Below are 17,573 nucleotides of genomic sequence, written 5' to 3'. Positions count from 1 at the left end.
TCAAGCAGGACACAAAACTTCGAAAGCCTCTTCCAGTTGGACTCAAATTAGCTGTGACACTGAGGTTCCTGGCAACCGGCAACTCGTACACCAGCCTTGGCTTCAGTTTCCGCACTTCTACGAGTGCCATCTCCCTGTTTGTACCTCTCGTCTGCCAAGCCTTGATAGACGCATACAAGCCTGAGGTCATGAGGTGCCCCACAACACCTGAGGAGTGGAATGAGGTTGCCCGCCAATTTAGCACAAGATGGAACTATCATAATTGTGGAGGCGCGCTGGATGGTAAGCACGTTGGCATCAGGAAGCCAGACAACGCCGGTTCCCAGTACTTCAACTACAAGAAGTTCCACAGCGTGATACTCCTGGCCCTTGCTGATGCCCAGTACAGATTCCTATATGTTGACGTAGGCGCTGAGGGTGGAGCTGGTGATGCTGGGACTTGGTCTAGATGCAACCTTCTCATTGCCATCGAGAAGAGTAGAATTGGATTTCCGCGAGGCAACAAGCTTCCCAACGACAACATCCAAGTCCCGTTCCACATCATTGGAGACGACGCCTTTTCCCTCAAGACGTGGCTGATGAAACCCTTCGCACACCTGTCCCAGGTTCACCATGAGAGAGTATTCATTAGTATTAGGGGAGGCGGTGGCTGAGTCGTCAAAGTAACGGCCTCGTGTTCAGGAGGACGCGAGTTCAATCCCCGCCCGGTGCCACCAAGCTGGGATTTTTCAGCCGTCGCCGAGTGGCTGAAAACTACCCACATGCTGTCCAGAAGACCACCTATCAACCCGGACTCTAGATTCTAGGATCAAAGATGAGCTCTGGGAGGGCAGCATGAGCCAATGCAAGATGGCGTCACTATAAACACTCGCCTGCGCCAGAACGGGCTGGGCCGACCATCAGGACCTACCGGAAAGAAGCCTTGGACCAACCATCAGGATCCACCCGGAAGAAGCCTACCGGCGCAATAGGCTGCAATGTAAAAAAAAAAAAAAAAAAAAAAAAAAAAAAAAAAAAAATTCAACTACCGGTTGCAGGAGGCCTTCGGCCTCCTGCAGATGAGGTGGAGAATTTTCGGGACAACCATTAATCTGCGACCCACAGTTGTCCGCGTCATCACCCTCTGTGCATGTGTTCTGCACAATCTAATACTCCAACACCAACCACCCGTACTTCACCACATCGACCGGGAAGATCAGAACTACAACTTGGTCCCGGGGTCATGGAAAGAACAGGAAAACCTCATGCAACGACTCATCGCGGAGCAGGGCAAGAACCCATCAAGAGAAGCTAAGGGCCTACGAAACTACCTCGCCCACTACTACTCTTCTGAAGCTGGATCTGTACCATGGCAGGAACGACAGATTTATCCGAGAGGGAGACCAGCACATGTATAAATCTCTAATGTAATGTAATTAACTAATTATGTAATAAAAATATGTTTATCACTATTGTTTAATACTCCCCCACTTTTTTTTTTTTTTTTTTTTTTGCAATCCGGAGGCAGACCAAAGGCCCATAAATTAGGCGATACCTCCGATGAAAATGATAGAAACCCAAAATCAAGAAGTAACAAAAAGCAAAAGCAATTTCAAAGCCATATTCATGAACGGAGTAAATCGAGGTGCCTGGACACATCTTTCTTGAAGGAGAGTAAATCATAGGCAGGGGGAAAGACAGAAAGAGGAAGAGAGTTCCAGAGTCTGCCTGTTGTATTAATGAAGGACTGAGAGTAACGATTAATTCTAGTATTAGAGAGTTGAACAGAAAAAGGATAATAATTTTAAGTAGACTACAAGTAATAATAACGTAAGTATACATATAAAAAAATAGAATAGGTTAGAGAAAAAAGTTGGATTATTAAATGAAAAGTTACATGTATACGAAAAAATATAATAATTATATAATAAAGTAATAAAATAACTATAACAACAGAGGTCCCGCGTTCGATTCCCGGCAGTTCCACACTGGGATTTTTACACAACCATCATACCCGCATGCAGTTTGTGCTTGCCATTGAGTTGACGCCGCATGTCATAAAAGTACCCTCGTTAACACAAACCACCCACACATGATCTCTATGACTTGTGTCGGGTGTTAACATCGTAGTGGTGGCATGTAAAAGGTGTGAATGAGGATTCCGGGCCTCATGTAGGCCAGGTAGGCCTTTGCCTGGAATCAAGAAGCATAACAAAAAATAAAAAAAAAAGATCAACATTATTTATGTTATTGTCTAGGTAGGTTATTTATTTTTTATTAGAAAAAGCTTTATTTGTCTTTATTGTCTAGGTTATTTATTTTTTTTATTATAGAAACATTTGTCTTTATTGTCTAGGTTATATATTTCATTTATTCTTTCAATATTCTATGTCATTACTTTTAGACTTTTCATAAGTATTCCACATTATTTATATTTTTATTATTATTATTATTAATTATTATTATTTTTATTATTTCTATTATTATTATTATTATTATTATTATTATTATTATTATTATTATTATTATTAATATTATTATTATTATTAGATATTAATATTATAATATGTTTATTTGTTATTTTATTATTCTTACTCTCTTTCTTTTATTTCATTTCTTTTAATAATTTACTATTCTTATTCTCTTTCTTTTATTTCATTTCTTTTAATACTTTATTATTCTTATTCTCTTTCTTTTATTTCATTTCTTTTAATACTTTATTATTCTTATTCTCTTTCTTTTATTCCATTTCTTTTAATACTTTATTTTTTCATTTACATTCTTATATTCTAAGTTAAAGGAAGGAAAGACAAAACCAAGTTGAATTTTATACATTTATATTAAAAAGAAATTACATTTCATTTATTTATAATTCCTTTTACATATTTATTAAGTCTCCTCTGCAACATCGGCTACTTTTGGGGTGTTGAGGCTGCTGCTGGGTGAGAGGAACTGCTCCTGGGTCGTCATCTGTGGAGTGAGTGGTGACAGTGTGTCTATTTGCTGCAGGAAGGACTTGGATGGAGAAGACACTGTTTGGACGTTTGTAGAGGTCGAGGCACCAACAGCAACGTACCCAAGCGACTGGGGTGGATACTGTTGGAGTGGCTGCAGGCTGTGAGGAGGGCCCACAGGAGGTGGCCCATATGTAGGTTGGTAGCCGCTGGTTGAAGGAATAGCATAGGGCATGGTGTGCTGAGGCATTGACTGGTATCCGGCTGGTGACGGTGTCATGGGTTTTGGTGGTATGGGCATCCACTGGGCAAAAGTGGCAGGAGTTGCAGGTCTTGTTGTAGGTGGAGGCTGGACAGGTTGAGGCTGGGCAGGTGTTGGGGCAGACTTTCTCTTCGCCACGAACCTCTGGATGACTCACTGCACCTGGATCATGGCTTCGTCCAGGTCGTCCGGGTGCACATTCGCCATCTTGTAGGCCACCAATTTGGAGAAAGTTTCTATTTCAGTGCCACACCACGATGCTTGCTGTTGCGGCTGCTGCTGGGTCAATGCTGCCGCCCGCTCAATCAAGTTACTGATGACTCTGGTGTCCTCAGGTTCTGGGTCATTGGTGGCGTCCTTTGGTGATGTGACATCTCCCATGCGCCTCTTCTTCAGAACCTTCCGGCGCTGGATGGAAGCAGCTGACAAGCCCGAAGCGTCACTGTTGGAGGATGACTCGTGGCCTGAGGAGAATCGTTGGGATGATGTCGTTGTTGCGTGGGCTATGTGGCCCTTGAAGAAACCCCAAGTATTCATGATGTCCTCCTCCCGTGCAGTCCGTGCTCTTGCCTCAGCACCGCTCTTCATTTCCATGGCCTCTATTTTGCCGAAGGCCGTCCTCTTCTGTTCAAAGTACTTGCGGCACTGTAGGTGGGTAGCGCTGGGGAACAAGCTTGCACACTGCTGCCACAAGTCCAATTTTGTGCGGTGGTTCGAATACTCTCTGTGCCTCTTATCGTAGAGGCAGGGGTGTTCCTTGATAAAATCCACCAGGGTTTGAACTTGTTCCTCAGTGAACTTGTAGTCCTCGATGTTCTTGTGGGACACACGGTACTGCTTCTTGGGTTGTGGTGGGGGTGGAGGACCTTCACTAGTGCTTGCTTGTTCAGGTTGCACAAGTACATTGGGTTCTTCTTGTTGCTGGCTTTCGGTTCCTGATGTACACTCCTCGTCAGGGGTGACTTCCATGACTTGCTGCTGTTGTCCGGTAGTCTTCTTGCGTGGCTGAGTGGAGCGTGGCATGCTGGTTGCTGGCTGGTTTTTCTTTGGAGAGGTGTTTTCAGGCTGGTGGTCAGTGGAAGAATGAATGGCAAGTGTTCTTCGTAGCGCCTTATATATACATGGCAGCCCTCGGTCTGGGTGATCGCAAGTCAAGGCGGGGTCCCCACCTCATCGTCACATGGTCGCCACATGGTCGCCACATGGTCGTAATGCGATCGGAGACGTCGTCACACACCTCGTCACGTCGCCACACAAGGTCGCAAAATTTTTTGACAAAGTCGCCACAAATCGCCACATCTCGTCACACGTCGTAACATCACGTCGCCACAGAAGTCGTCACATCGTCACATGCTCGTCATAACGTCGTCACATTTCGTAAGTGTTACGACTGTGCCGACTTTCTGACGATGTCTGCCGATTTTTGCGATGTCCTGCAGACTTGTTACGACATTGTGTAACGACTAGTGACGACATCGTCAGTCGCTCGCAAGTCGCACCAAGTTTTCAAAATTTTCTGAAAACTTGTGCCGACCTACGACTTCCAAACAGAATTTGTGACGATTCTACAGACCTCCCACAGACCCCCTGCCTATCTCTGCCTACTTGTGCCGATTTCTGCCGACATCACGTCGTCACATAGTCTGTACATGGTCGCCACACGAAAAGTCGTAAATGTAAACCCACCTTGAGCAGCAGTCTCGTTGGGTGGGTTTTCTCCGACATTGTTTAGTAATGTATCACAATGATCTAAATAATTATTTAATCAGGCGAAATATCAGGAAATATAACATTTTTACACACAAAAAAATACACGTTAAATGAATATTCCCGCCAAAATAACTTAACCCATAGCCAGAAGTAGCCGACTCCACCAACTCCGACTCCACACCCCTACCTTTTAGTATTCCACTCTGACTTATAATTAGCTCAGCCGCCATTTGTGGGCAGCTTCATTGGTCTGTTGTTCCCTTCCTCATATTTTCCTAGTAGTCCTGTCACCTCGTCCACCTCCTCTGTCAGCCCTCCGGCTCCTTCACCCAGGCTTGCCAGTATTTCTTTCACTTCACTGATTTCCTGTCTATCTCTCTCTTCCCTCATCGGGACTTTCTCTTCTCTAACACCCGTCATTATCACACTCTTCTTCTTTCCTGCTGTTTCTTAACCAGGCCTTTTTGTTACTTAAACAACCTCACACTCCATCTCTATTTTTCTTTCTCTTTTTGGTGTTCCAGAATTTCATTGAAACTCCCTTTGCCTTTTCCTTTTGTTTTTTCCACACATTTATCTCCACATCAACTATTTTCTTAATCTTATTTTCCACATCCATTTCGCCGTCACCACTTCCCGTCACCCTTCTTGATGTTTCCTCCTTGACCACTGCCTTTATGTTTTCAGCTCTGGAACTTCCCTTTTTTGTTTTTCATTTTCTTCCCTTAGTTTTCTGACTTTTTCCCTTCTGGCAACTAGTTCCTTCTTCAGGTCATTGAAAATGTTCACAAATCTCCTCAAGTCCTCCCTCATACCCCTTACCTCCTCCTTTGAATCCTCTGCTTCTGTCTCTGATCATCTCATTCGTGACCATAATCCCGGGGTGACATTTGGCCTGGCGAGAAACAGGAAAGCCCTCTGCCTCAAATATTTCTTCTTCATATCTCCTCGCCATTTTTGCCCAGGCAAGTTCAGCTGTGGCACTTTTCACTCACTTTGGCACACTCCCCCCTCCCCCAGACAAAACCTATCCTGAGGCCCTGACCCCACAATGTAGGTAAATTTGTCATGTTTCCTGGTCCTTCAAAATAGGCGGGAGAAGATTGGCGGCAACGTTTTGCGCTCCAACAGCTGACGACAGTTTGTGTGTCATGAAAATCCTTCTGCAGCCACCTCTGTGCAATTGGGAAAAGAATCTGTGAATGCAGGAGGACAGGTGTATTAACGATATTACTGGCTGGTCGTAAGTGCAAGGGGTGGCAATTCTCATCCGTTGTAACTCAAGGGCTACCTGTACATATATGGGAAACATTACATTCATGAATTCCAAAGTCTTCTTAATACTCCTCAAGCCATAAAGTATACATCAAAACAAATGACTGGAGTATAATTGTTTGATGGCACAAAACTTTAAGTATGTAGCAAACCCTTCCCTGAGAGGTACACACTTGCATGTACTGAACACTCCCCTGAGAGGTATCTGTGTGTACATTCTAAACACTGCTTGAGTCAGGACAAATTATCACGAGTGAAAAACTTTTGCTAAAACTTGAATCCGAGAAGACCAGCGGAGATGATGTTGACTCCAGCCTCTGCCTGACTCCTCTACTCTAAGCCTGATTAGTTGCCGCATCATAATAAAGGCACGGTGCTTATAGATGCATGATACGCTTTTACCATAAGTCATGGTAATTTACCCATTACCATACACACACAACTTTACTATGCTTGGAATAATTTCCACAGGAGTGTTGGTGATGGTGGTGGCGGCAGTGACGGGCCCAGTGATCCTGCCCATCAAGCTCCTCATGGATGTTTTGGTGAGTGTTATGTAGGATGGAGTGTGTGTGTCTGTATTTACCCAGTTATGTAGTTGCCTAGTTGTGATTTACAGGAATGGAGCCATGCTCGTGCTGTCCCGTCTTTCCAACTACTTCTGTCTAATTTGGCCTTAAATGCGCTTATTGACTTAGCCTGTACCACTTCCCTCTCCAGCCCATTCCAGACCCCAACACATCTCTGCAGGAAGCTGTTCTTCTTGATGTCTTCTACAATTTCCTTTTCTCAACAGTTTTCCATTTCCTCTTTAAGTTTCTCTCTTATCAAAAAGTCCTCTCCATCCAATTTCTCTAGACCATTCATCACCCTATACACTGCTGTTAAATTTCCTCTTTCTCTTATACTTTCCAATGTAGGGAGGTTCAGCCTCAGCAATCTTTCTTCATAAGGCTCAGCCTTGGTGCCATTTTTGTTGCCGCTCTCTGTATCCTCTCCAGTTTTCTAACGTGTTTCTTAAGTGATGGCGACCAAGCCACTGATGCATATTCTAGTCTAGGGCGTATCAAGGTCACAATTAATTTCCTTACCATGTCCTCATCAAGGAATGTGAACGCTGCTCTGATGTTCCTCAGCAGGTTGTATGTCTCAGCTGATATTTTATTCACATGTCTTTCTGGAGACAAGTTCTCTGTGATTATCGCTCCAAGGTCTTTTTCTTGTCTTCTTGTCTAACTCATCCTTACCCAACTTATAATGTCCCTCTACTCTCATTCCACTCTTTCCAAATTCAATAACACTGCACTTTTTGGTATTAATTCCATTTCCCACTTCCTGCTCCACTCCCACACTGTGTCCAGGTCTCTCTGGAGCAGCAACCAGTCCTCCTCTTTGTGTGTGTGTGTGTGTATTTACCTAGTTGTATTTACCTAGTTATGAAATACAGGAAAAGAGCCGTACTAGGCTCGTGCTGTCCCGTCTCCATAACGCTTATTATCCAGTTTGGCTTTAAATTCATGAATTGTTTTTGCACACACAGTCTCCTCGTCAAGTCCGTTCCATGTTGTTATGCTTATGTATGGAAAACTGTATTTCTTGATGTCTCTCCTACAGTTGCTTTTTCTTCAATTTCTTACTATTGCCTCTTGTTACACTTTTGTCACGTACCACTAGGTCTTCCCTGTCCAATTTCTCCAATCCTTCTTGTATCCTGTATACAGTACCCTCTCGAGTTTCACGCTATCCGAGTTTCACAATAAACGAGTTTTGCGGTTAGTCCTAAATTCTTACCATCCCAACTTTCACGCATTATCACCCCGACTTTCGCACTGGTTTGACATGTACGGGTCACGTCTACTTACCATCGGCATCACGCATGCTACCTTTAAAGGTAGTATCACACTGGACGTTTTCCTCCAAACATTGTGGCTATGGAGAGAGAGAGAGAGAGAGAGAGAGAGAGAGAGAGAGAGAGAGAGAAAACGGGAAGAGAGAACTGGTCGTTTTGAAGCCGCAGTTGAAGGCGGCTGCCTTACGATTGACACAGTTCTGAAAACACGCTTGTGATTCACTGGGAGTCCAATGACGTCATCGCCGACGCTCACCTTATGATGCTGCCTTAAGGCGGTGTCACAATGGCCATTTTCGTCCAACCGTTGTGGCTATGGGCAACGCCTGTATGCCCAACCGGGAGCAAGTTCACGATTATCCATAAGCTGGTGTCACACAGTGCTTTTTTCTTCCCACCGAATTGGCGCGCCAGCTAGGGCAACCGGCAACTCCAACTTTTCCGGGTTTGCATCACACACGGCCAAGGTCGGTTGCCCGTATCCACATCCACAACGTAAACAAAACACTTGCCCTGTATCAACATGGCGTCGTCTGCTAAAGTAAGGGCTGTCACAGCTTGTGCGACTTGTGGACTTGTTGCTGCAGTTAAATGGAAGGAAGAAACAGTTGTGGGTGTGGCATGCCTGTGGTTCCTCCATGCTAGTTCTCATTGTCACCACTGTGCGTGAGTGGCCAACCCACCCATCTTGGCTCAACCACATAAACACATTGTTCGAATAACAACACACACACACACACACACACACACACACACACACACACACACATACACACACGCACGCACGCACGCACACACCATACTCATTAGGAACCATGGCAGATGTTTCTGAAAAACAAAAATGACTTCACCATTTCTTGAGTGTGTTAGGCAGTATTTGGTGAGTGGCTCACATGAACCAAACCTAGCTCTTGGCAAGAAGAGAGCAGTCGTCTTTAACACTGCTCTCTTCTTGCCATTGGGTATGTTTGGTTTGTATGAACCACTCACCAAATAAGTTCTAACACACTCTAGAAAATGGCAAAGCCACTTTTGTTTGTGAGAAACATCTGCCATGGTTCATGATGAGTCTGGTGTGTGCGTGCATGTGTGTGTGTGTGTGTCTTTGTTGTTACTCGATCCACATGTTTATGTGGTCGGTGTCTAGATGGGTGGGTTGGCCGCTCACGCGCAGTGGTGACAATGAGAACTGGCACGGAGGAACCTCAGACATGCCACACCCACAATAGCCTCATCCTTCCATTTAACTGCAGCAACAAGTCCATAACTTGGATAATGGCAGCACAAGCCACGAGAGCCCTTACTTTAGCAGACGACGCCATTTTGATACAGGGCAAGTGCTTTGTTTACATTGTGGATGTAGAGATGGGCAACCGACCTTGGCCGTGTGTGACGCACACCAGGAAATGTTGGAGTGGCCGGTTGCCCAAGCTGGCATCAATGTGGTGGGAAACAAAAGGCCCAGTGTGACACCATGTAATGGACAACCGACAACTCTCCCCCAGATGGGCACATGGGCGTTGCCAGTGGCCACAACGGTTAGAGGAAAACGGCCAGTGTGACACTGCCCCAAGGCAGCGAGGCCACTGACCAGGAGAGCGCGGCGATGACGTCATCGAACTCCCAGCGAATCACAAGCATGTTTTCAGAGCTCAGCCAATCGTGAGGCTTCATCTGTGGCTTTAAAACGACCCATTCTCTCTTCCTGTTTTCTTCCTTTTTCCAAGGTAAGTATTTTGAGATAACAAGGGAGTAAAGGAGGAAAAAATTGAGCTCCGGGGGGGCAGCATGAGCCAATTACAATAGCGCCACTATAAACAATTGCCCGTGCCATGACGGGCTCAGGGCCATCCATCAGGCCCAGATGAATAGTCTACCGGTGCCATAGCCCATGTAAAAAAAAAAAAAAAAAATCTCCATGGGTCAGAACAGATAAGCACTTTTTCAGTGTTTTCAATACCTCGAGTTTAGTGCTATACCTACGGAACGAAGTGAGCATGAAACTCGAGAGGGTACTGTAATGCTATTAAGTCCCCTCTCTCTCTCTCTCCTTTCCAGTGTTGTTAGTCCCAATTTTTCCAGTCTTTCTTCATAAGTACGTTCTCTCAGAGTTTCCGGTAATTTAGTCGCTGCTCTTTGTATTCTTTCCAACTTTCTAATTTCTTTCTTCAATCTAGGTGACCACACTAATGCTGCATATTCCAGTCTCATATGTATCATTGATGTTGTTAGTTTCCTCACCATTTCTTCGTCTAGATATGTAAATGCTGCTTTTATGTTTCTAAGAAGATTGTATGTTTCCCCAGTTATCCTATTTATATGTTTTCCAAAGGATAACTTGTCTGTTATTGTCACTCACAGATCTTTTTCCTCTGTTTTTTTCATGATTCTTTCATTACTCAGAAAGTAGTTCCCCGATATTCGTCTACTGCTCTTACCAAACCCCATCACGCTACACTTCTTTGCACTGAATGTCATTTCCCATTTGCGTGACCATTCACTTATTCTATCGAGATCTTGGCTCAGGGCTACACAGTCTTCTTCATTAGCCACCCTCCTCATTATTTCAGCATCATCAGCAAACATATTCATATAGCTTGTCACCCCTTCTGTCATGCCATTAATATAAGTTACAAACATAATCGGAGCCAACACCAATCCTTGGGGGACTCCACTCGTCACTTCCATCCAGCTTGATTTATTATTCCTGATTACTGTTCTCATTTCTCTCTTCGTCAAAAAGTCCATAATCCGATCCAACATTGAACCTCCCAGGCCTCCAACATGATTGAGTTTCCATATTAACCCTTTCCATATGTGACTCAGATGTCGGTGTCACAGTATGGAAAGGGTCAAGAGGAATTGGAAAAGGATTAATCTTCTTCTAAACCTTTCAATCCTCCTCAAAATTCCTCTTAATCCTCTTTCACTTCCTCTTGAAAAGGTTTAGAAGAGAATTAAGAGGAAGTGGAAGAAGATTAAGAGGTTTAAAAGAGGACTAATGGTGATGACGTCGGACGCCATTCGGACGCAGATGTCAGCGTCACCGGATTGAAGGGGTTAATCTCTTGTGGGGCACTTTATCAAATGCTTTCTTTAACCCTTTCCTTGCTCGCGGTGCGGACGTGACTGTCCCTTCATGCCAAAAACACCATTGGAAAGAGGAGGTCCAGATCTATAGGAGTCGGTTATGTATGCCTCTCTTGCGAACGTACATGCACGTTCAGGGAGTGATGAATGTTAACACTTACGTCGGTGCGTGCGGGATGATCAGCCATATTGAGGGAACTGCGGACATCTTTTCTTCAGATTCTGGCAAGGGAGTATTGCCAACTGCAATATTTACAACTATTTGGTCAAAGAATCAGTCAGGTGATAGGTGAAGCTATGCAAAAATGCCGCTATATTGGGCAAGAACATCCACCAGTTACTCGTCTGTAGATTTGCCACGCTGGGCTGGCAAGATTTTCCACCAAATTTAGTGAAGAACCCACTCAATTGGCAATCCTGTGTTGTGAGAATTAGTGTTGGAACATTTTCATGCACGGGAGATTTGAGTGCGGGTGGAGCTCGCAGCGAGCGTTTAGCACCACCAGCAAATAAGCCTAATGCTCGCTGCGAGCGTTTAGCAATGAAAGGGTTAAGTCCAGATACACACAATCCACCCAACCGTCTCTCTCCTGTATTATATCAATTACTCTTGAATAGAAGCTTATCAGATTAGTTACACAAGATCGCCCTCCTCTGAATCCGAATTGACTATTTGTTAATATACTGTTGCTTTCTAAATATGCCACCCATCTGTTTTTTTATAATTTTCTCACATTTTGGCTACTACGCTTGTTAATGACACTGGCCTATAGTTCAACGGATCTTCTTTACTTCCTCCTTTATATATTGGGACTATGTTAGCCCTCTTCCAGTCCATTGGTACCTTCCCTTGTGCTAGTGAGACATTAGGCGGGGTTCCCACTATTCCGTCTTGACGGATCTGTTGACGTTAATGACGTCAAAATGACGTCAGCGAAACAGCGGCCGCCCGTCAGGGATGATCCACTCCGTCAGTCCATCGCTCATCATTTGTTGAGAAACACATGGACAGCATTAACCACAACGACTTCTTGTATATGTTATTTTGTAGCTAAGTACTTCTGTTTCATATTTTCATGATATGTAGAGTATCCAACATCACTGGACTGGCACCACCACCGCCGTTACGGACCCAAAAGTTAACTTGAGTTCATCTCTGGAAGGGCTCTGCGCAGGGCCCGGGCTCCGTTGATGACGTCACTGACAGTCGACGGATCCATGAAAACGGAATAGTGGGAACCCCGCCTTAATCAAGTTGCTCAACTTTCCAGCTATTTGTTGGTTACACTATTCTAGCACCCAATTTGATATACCATCTGGTCCTGCTGATTTCCTCGCATCCAATTCTTCCAATAATTTCCTAACTTCATCTGCTGATGTTTGTATTCTCTCCAGACCCACTCTGTTCCCCGGCACTGCATCTACACCTTCAAACTCACTCTCCCTCGTGAACACTGTTTGCAAACAATTATTCATCACTTCTACTATTTCACTTATACTATCAAAAGTTTCACCATTAACTTTAACTTTCTGAATCTCATCTCTATTTTTCAACTTTCCATTTATGAACTTATAAAACAGTTTTGGCTGGTCTTTGCACTTATCTACAATATTTTTCTCAAAATTCCTTTTTTCTTCTCTTCCTACTTTGACATAAGCATTCCTCTTCCTTTTGTACTCATTCCATAGATCCATCCTCCTATTTTTTCTCCATTTGTTCCATGCCTTCTCCTTTTCCTGCTTGGCATCTACACACTTTCTATTGTACCACTCTTCTCTTGATTTCCGGCCTTCTTTCATCCTTGGTACCCACTTTTCCACTCCTTCATTGTAAATCCGTAGAAAGATAGCCCATTTTTCCTCCACATTATCAGCCTCAAAAAAAGCATCCCATTGTGCTGCCTCAAAATGTTCCCCAAGTTGTTCAAAATTTGCCTTATTAAAGTTAAACCATTCTTTCCTGTAGTCCTCATTCCTGATTATTTTACCTCCTTCTCGTAATATGTACTCGATAAGTACGTGATCGCTCTTCCCTATAGGGCTCTTATAGTTCATCTCCTCTAAGATATCCGGCTCCCTGGTGATTATCAAGTCCAATCTAGATGGCTCGTCTTCTCCTCTGAATCTTGTATTTTCCTCCACCCACTGTGTGAGGACGTTATCTATAACCAATTCCAAAACCTTGTTCCCCCATGAAGCTTCACTTCCTTCCGTTGACCAGTTTTCCCATGACACTTCCTTACAATTAAAATCCCCCATTATCAGAATCTTATCCTTCTCCAGCAATCTCCTTAGGGAATCCAATGTGTCCTCCAGCTTCTTCTTGTACAATTCCTCTGTCCATGAATTGTTTTTTTGGAGGGACATACACCACTACAATATTTCTGCATCCTCCCCTGCATTCTTAGTCCCACATTTAAGACCTCCGCTTCCCCTTTGCCATAGGTGACCCCCTCCACAGTCAATTCTTTTTTCATCAATAGCATCACTTCTTGTTTATTTTCTCTATTTCTCATCCATACATTATATTTACCATCCCCTATTATAAATGCATCTATACTGCCAGACAATTTGGTTTCCATAATCCCCATAACTCCTGTTTTTTCCTTGCTCAGGTAATCTCCTATTTCTAACATTGGCGATATTAACCCGTTCACATTAGTGTATGCCACCTTCAAGCTGTCTCCTCTTCCCTTCTGTACCACTTCCTTAGGTCCATGTCCATCACTCTCCAGAAAAACTTCCTTTTCTCCTGTTCTGGATAAAACCGGTCCATGTCCATCACTCTCCAGAAAAACTTCCTTTTCTCCTGTTCTGACCTGTGTGTGTATTTACCTAGTTGTGACATACGGGAAAAGAGCTACGCTCGCGCTGTCCCGTCTCCATATCCGCTCTTATCCAACTTTTCCTTAAGGGCCCTGGTAGGGAAAATACGTGGAAATTAAAGAAAACGTTATAAGTGTGAATTCAGGTTTATTTAGAAGGTGTTTTTTCTTGCTGAATGGTGTTGTCTGGGGGTGATATTGACATATGCAACAATGATTTTTATTTTATTTATTTATTTATTTATTTATTTATTTTTTTTTTTTTTTTTTTTAAGATGACACAAATACCAATGATCAGATTCAGTCCCAAAAAGTTTACTGTGATCCTCAAATGGTTAAAGTAAAAGGCTGACTACTCACTTTTTTCTTATCATTATCCATATTATTGTTATATGTACTTTTTCCTACTATCCAAAAAAATCTCATTTACTGTATTTTAAATAATTACTGACATAATAATCTTGATAAAAATGCAAAATGTACTCTGTCACGTGCGTAGTGTTTTTATTTACAAACAATTTGCTGCACGAATCATGGAAATCGGTCAAAAAATAAGAGAGAAATCTTTACTTGAATGTTGATAACTTACCAAACGAGAAAACGGCAATTTTCGCTGAAGGCTGACACGTCAGTGGCCCCCTGGCACGTAGTCGAGGTCCCTCTGGAGGCGCTTATCTCTCATCTTCTTCTTTAGAGGGATGTCCATTGCAGCATCCTTCATTTCTAGATACTTCCTCATTGTGGAAGTGAGTGGAACTCCCATACGTGGATAAGTGTTGGCATCCACATACCCAGCATTGAATTCAGCATTGAAGCAGAGATGTGTTTGGGGCAATAGAGCCATACTCTACCATGGAAAGATTCATTTGGATTTTGAGTAAATCCCTTGAGGCATCTCTGCATCATTGTGTCCGTTGTCAGCCGCTCATATACTTGGCGAACAAGCTGGAGCTGAAAGGTAAAAGAAATTTTCATAGTGCTGTGGCTGGGTGGTTCCTGCCCTAATGTGAGAGCCTTTTGATAAAAACACCACAAATCTGTTGATTTGGGACAAAGGTGGTGTTTTAGGTTGTCGTCAGTAGATGAACAGTGTTCAAAGGATGACATAATATCATTCCTCATTTCTTCCTCTGAGGTGTTGACAGGTGAAGGCTCCGGGATGCCGCGTGACTCTCACTTCTCTCGCTTTCTCAAGGTGTTCTCTTTTCTTTCTAAGTCCTTTGCTAGGCATCCCCATCCTTCAGGGAACTTGTGAGGGGGAAACCCGAGTGACATCTGACAGACCTGCTCCCTGTGAAGGCAGATGTGCCATTGCCGGGGAGTAGGAGTAGGAAGGACCGACCGACTCTTATTTAGTAGGTGATGGTTGCCAGTATTCACCACTAGCCTCAATAACAAAAAAATGTAAAAAATTAATTTCTAAACCTTTGAAAACGCGGAAAATGCCAGCGCAGTGCATGGGATTTAAATGTCACGTGCGCCACGCCCACTTTGGTAAAATATTCAGGAAAATTACTTAGAATGGAGTGATTGTGTGTTGCCTTCAACTCTGTGCTTTTAATATATTCCTATCAAGTGTAGCTTCAAGTTGTTATGGTTGTTAGGGTGACGCAACACAAGGTTAAATTATGAGGTTTATTCACATTATGTTAGTATATTATGGTAGCGAGCTTACTGAAGTTTAAGCAACAATGTTATTTACAATTCATTATTCTGTTGGTATTGGAAGCGAGCTGACTGGAGTTAATTAACTATTATTTACAATTCATCATTCAGTTGGTAATGGTAGCGAGCTTACTGAAGTAAGTATCAATCCTAGTTAATAATTATCACTCATCACTCCTATTCACCTTAAAGGGCTCACTCATCTCTTCAGACTATTACAACTACATGAAAGATGTGATACACTGGCCATAGCCTAAACACTTAACCGTTGCTAAATAACAGCTACCCTAATCAGGGTTCAGTGATACTTGATTATTACTGAAAATATTTCCTACCACCAATATGTGTTCACAGGGTTGATCATGGAAGCATGGTTGTCATGGGGGTTCAGGACACCAAGGAGGTGGTCATGAGTCCCCACAAGCATTGGATCAAACAAATGACACTAACAAGAAAAAGTATCCTTTTCTATTACTGAATTAATCATGGGATGAGACATTCGTGCTCCTAAAATACCAGAGGGTGGGTTGGAAGCCCAACAAGGGGGAACTTTACATACTAACACAACAAGGGGGCAACCGCCCAGTCAGTAGGGAACCTGTCGGGAGGAGAGGCGAGGCTTGGCTCAATTAGCCGTTATAGGTATAATAATAACATTGTAACACACTAAATAGTCACTGTCCGTTGGAATTAACTTCACGTACCTGCCGGGAGGAGAGGCGAGGCTTGACTGAATATGCAGTTCTCAGCGCCTTTTCTAACTCGACTCCTCCTCCCCCCCTTTGGCGTGGCTGCCGGCTAACTAGCACCGAACGGCGGTTGTTGTTACAGATACTTGGCCTGTTCCGCTAACTCAGGAGTTCAGAGACAGCTGTTCCTCTCTCCCACGTGACTTAGGTGAAAAATTCCTCCTCTTTGTTCCTCGTAAAAGAAAACCTAACTAACCATCCTCGGCACCTTCACTATGAGTCGCTGGTTCGTCTGTCTGTCTGAATGTCTGCCCTGCTGCACCATCACATAATTCACAAGCAACACATCGGTTATTACAGGTTATCGATTTTCTCAGTTTTCCCCTCATTACAATTGCTTTAAAACTTTGTGAAAGTGATGCCAGATGATTGCCCAAATTGATGGTACACAGAATTCAAATAACCCCAAACCCTGATTTTCCATCAAATTTTCCCTGCCTGGGCCCTTAAAATCATGAATGTTTCTTGCACAAACCACCTCCTCCCCCAGTCCATTCCACAGCTCTGCTTCTGTTTGGGAAGCTAAACTTTTTCACATCTCGCCTACACGTGGTCGCCCTCAACTTCTTTCCATGTCCTCTTGTTTCTCTCTCGCTCCACACACGCAGGTCCTCTCTGTCCAGATTCTCCACCCCACTTGCCACCCTGTACACCGCTATCAGGTCTCCTCTTTCTCTTCTCTCCAGGGTTGTGAGCCCCATGCTATTGAGTCCCTCCTCGCAAGTCCGATCCCTAAGTTCCGGTACCGGAACTCTTTCCAGCTTTCTTATATTCTTCTTTTTGTGAGGAGACCAGACCACTGCTGCATATTCCAACCTTGGCCTTATCATTGTAACTATTATATTCTTCATCACCTCCTCGTCCAAATACACAAATGCCGTCCTTATGTTCCTCAGCAAATTCATAGTTTGTCCCGTTATCCTGTTGATCTGTTTGTCCGGTGACATGTTCTCTGAGATAGTCACTCCCAAATCTTTTTCTTCCATTCCTCTGCATATTATCTCACTTCCCATCTTATAATCAAATTCACATCTTCCACTCCTACCAAACTCTATTTTTTTACATTTCCCAAGGTTGAATTCCATCTGCCATGTACCACTCCACTCCCATATTTTGTCCAGATCCCTCTGCAATGCCTCACAGTCCTTCACATCATTGACTCGTCTCAATAGCTTTGCATCATCTGCAAACAAACTCACATAGCTGGTCACTCCG

The 17,573-nt window shown here is 43.6% G+C and overlaps 1 protein-coding gene across 1 annotated transcript; it reads right to left on the bottom strand.

Annotated features, from left to right (window-relative positions):
* Positions 1–2,799: 2,799 nt before the first annotated feature.
* Positions 2,800–4,878, bottom strand: LOC126994753 (uncharacterized). Its single transcript, XM_050854036.1, has one exon. It carries the CDS (start codon positions 4,216–4,218, stop codon positions 3,349–3,351), a length of 870 nt encoding a protein of 289 aa, XP_050709993.1. The 5' UTR covers positions 4,219–4,878; the 3' UTR covers positions 2,800–3,348.
* Positions 4,879–17,573: the final 12,695 nt, after the last annotated feature.

This window comes from Eriocheir sinensis, unplaced genomic scaffold (assembly GCF_024679095.1).
Source record: "Eriocheir sinensis breed Jianghai 21 unplaced genomic scaffold, ASM2467909v1 Scaffold866, whole genome shotgun sequence".
NCBI lineage: Eukaryota > Metazoa > Arthropoda > Malacostraca > Decapoda > Varunidae > Eriocheir > Eriocheir sinensis.
The sequence above is the reverse complement of the archived record's forward strand: the minus strand, read 5'-3'. Positions and strand labels throughout refer to the sequence as shown.

Excerpts from the sequence above, each read along its gene's own strand:
- LOC126994753 (XM_050854036.1), bottom strand. The coding sequence starts at position 4,218 with ATGCCACGCTCCACTCAGCCACGCAAGAAGACTACCGGACAACAGCAG.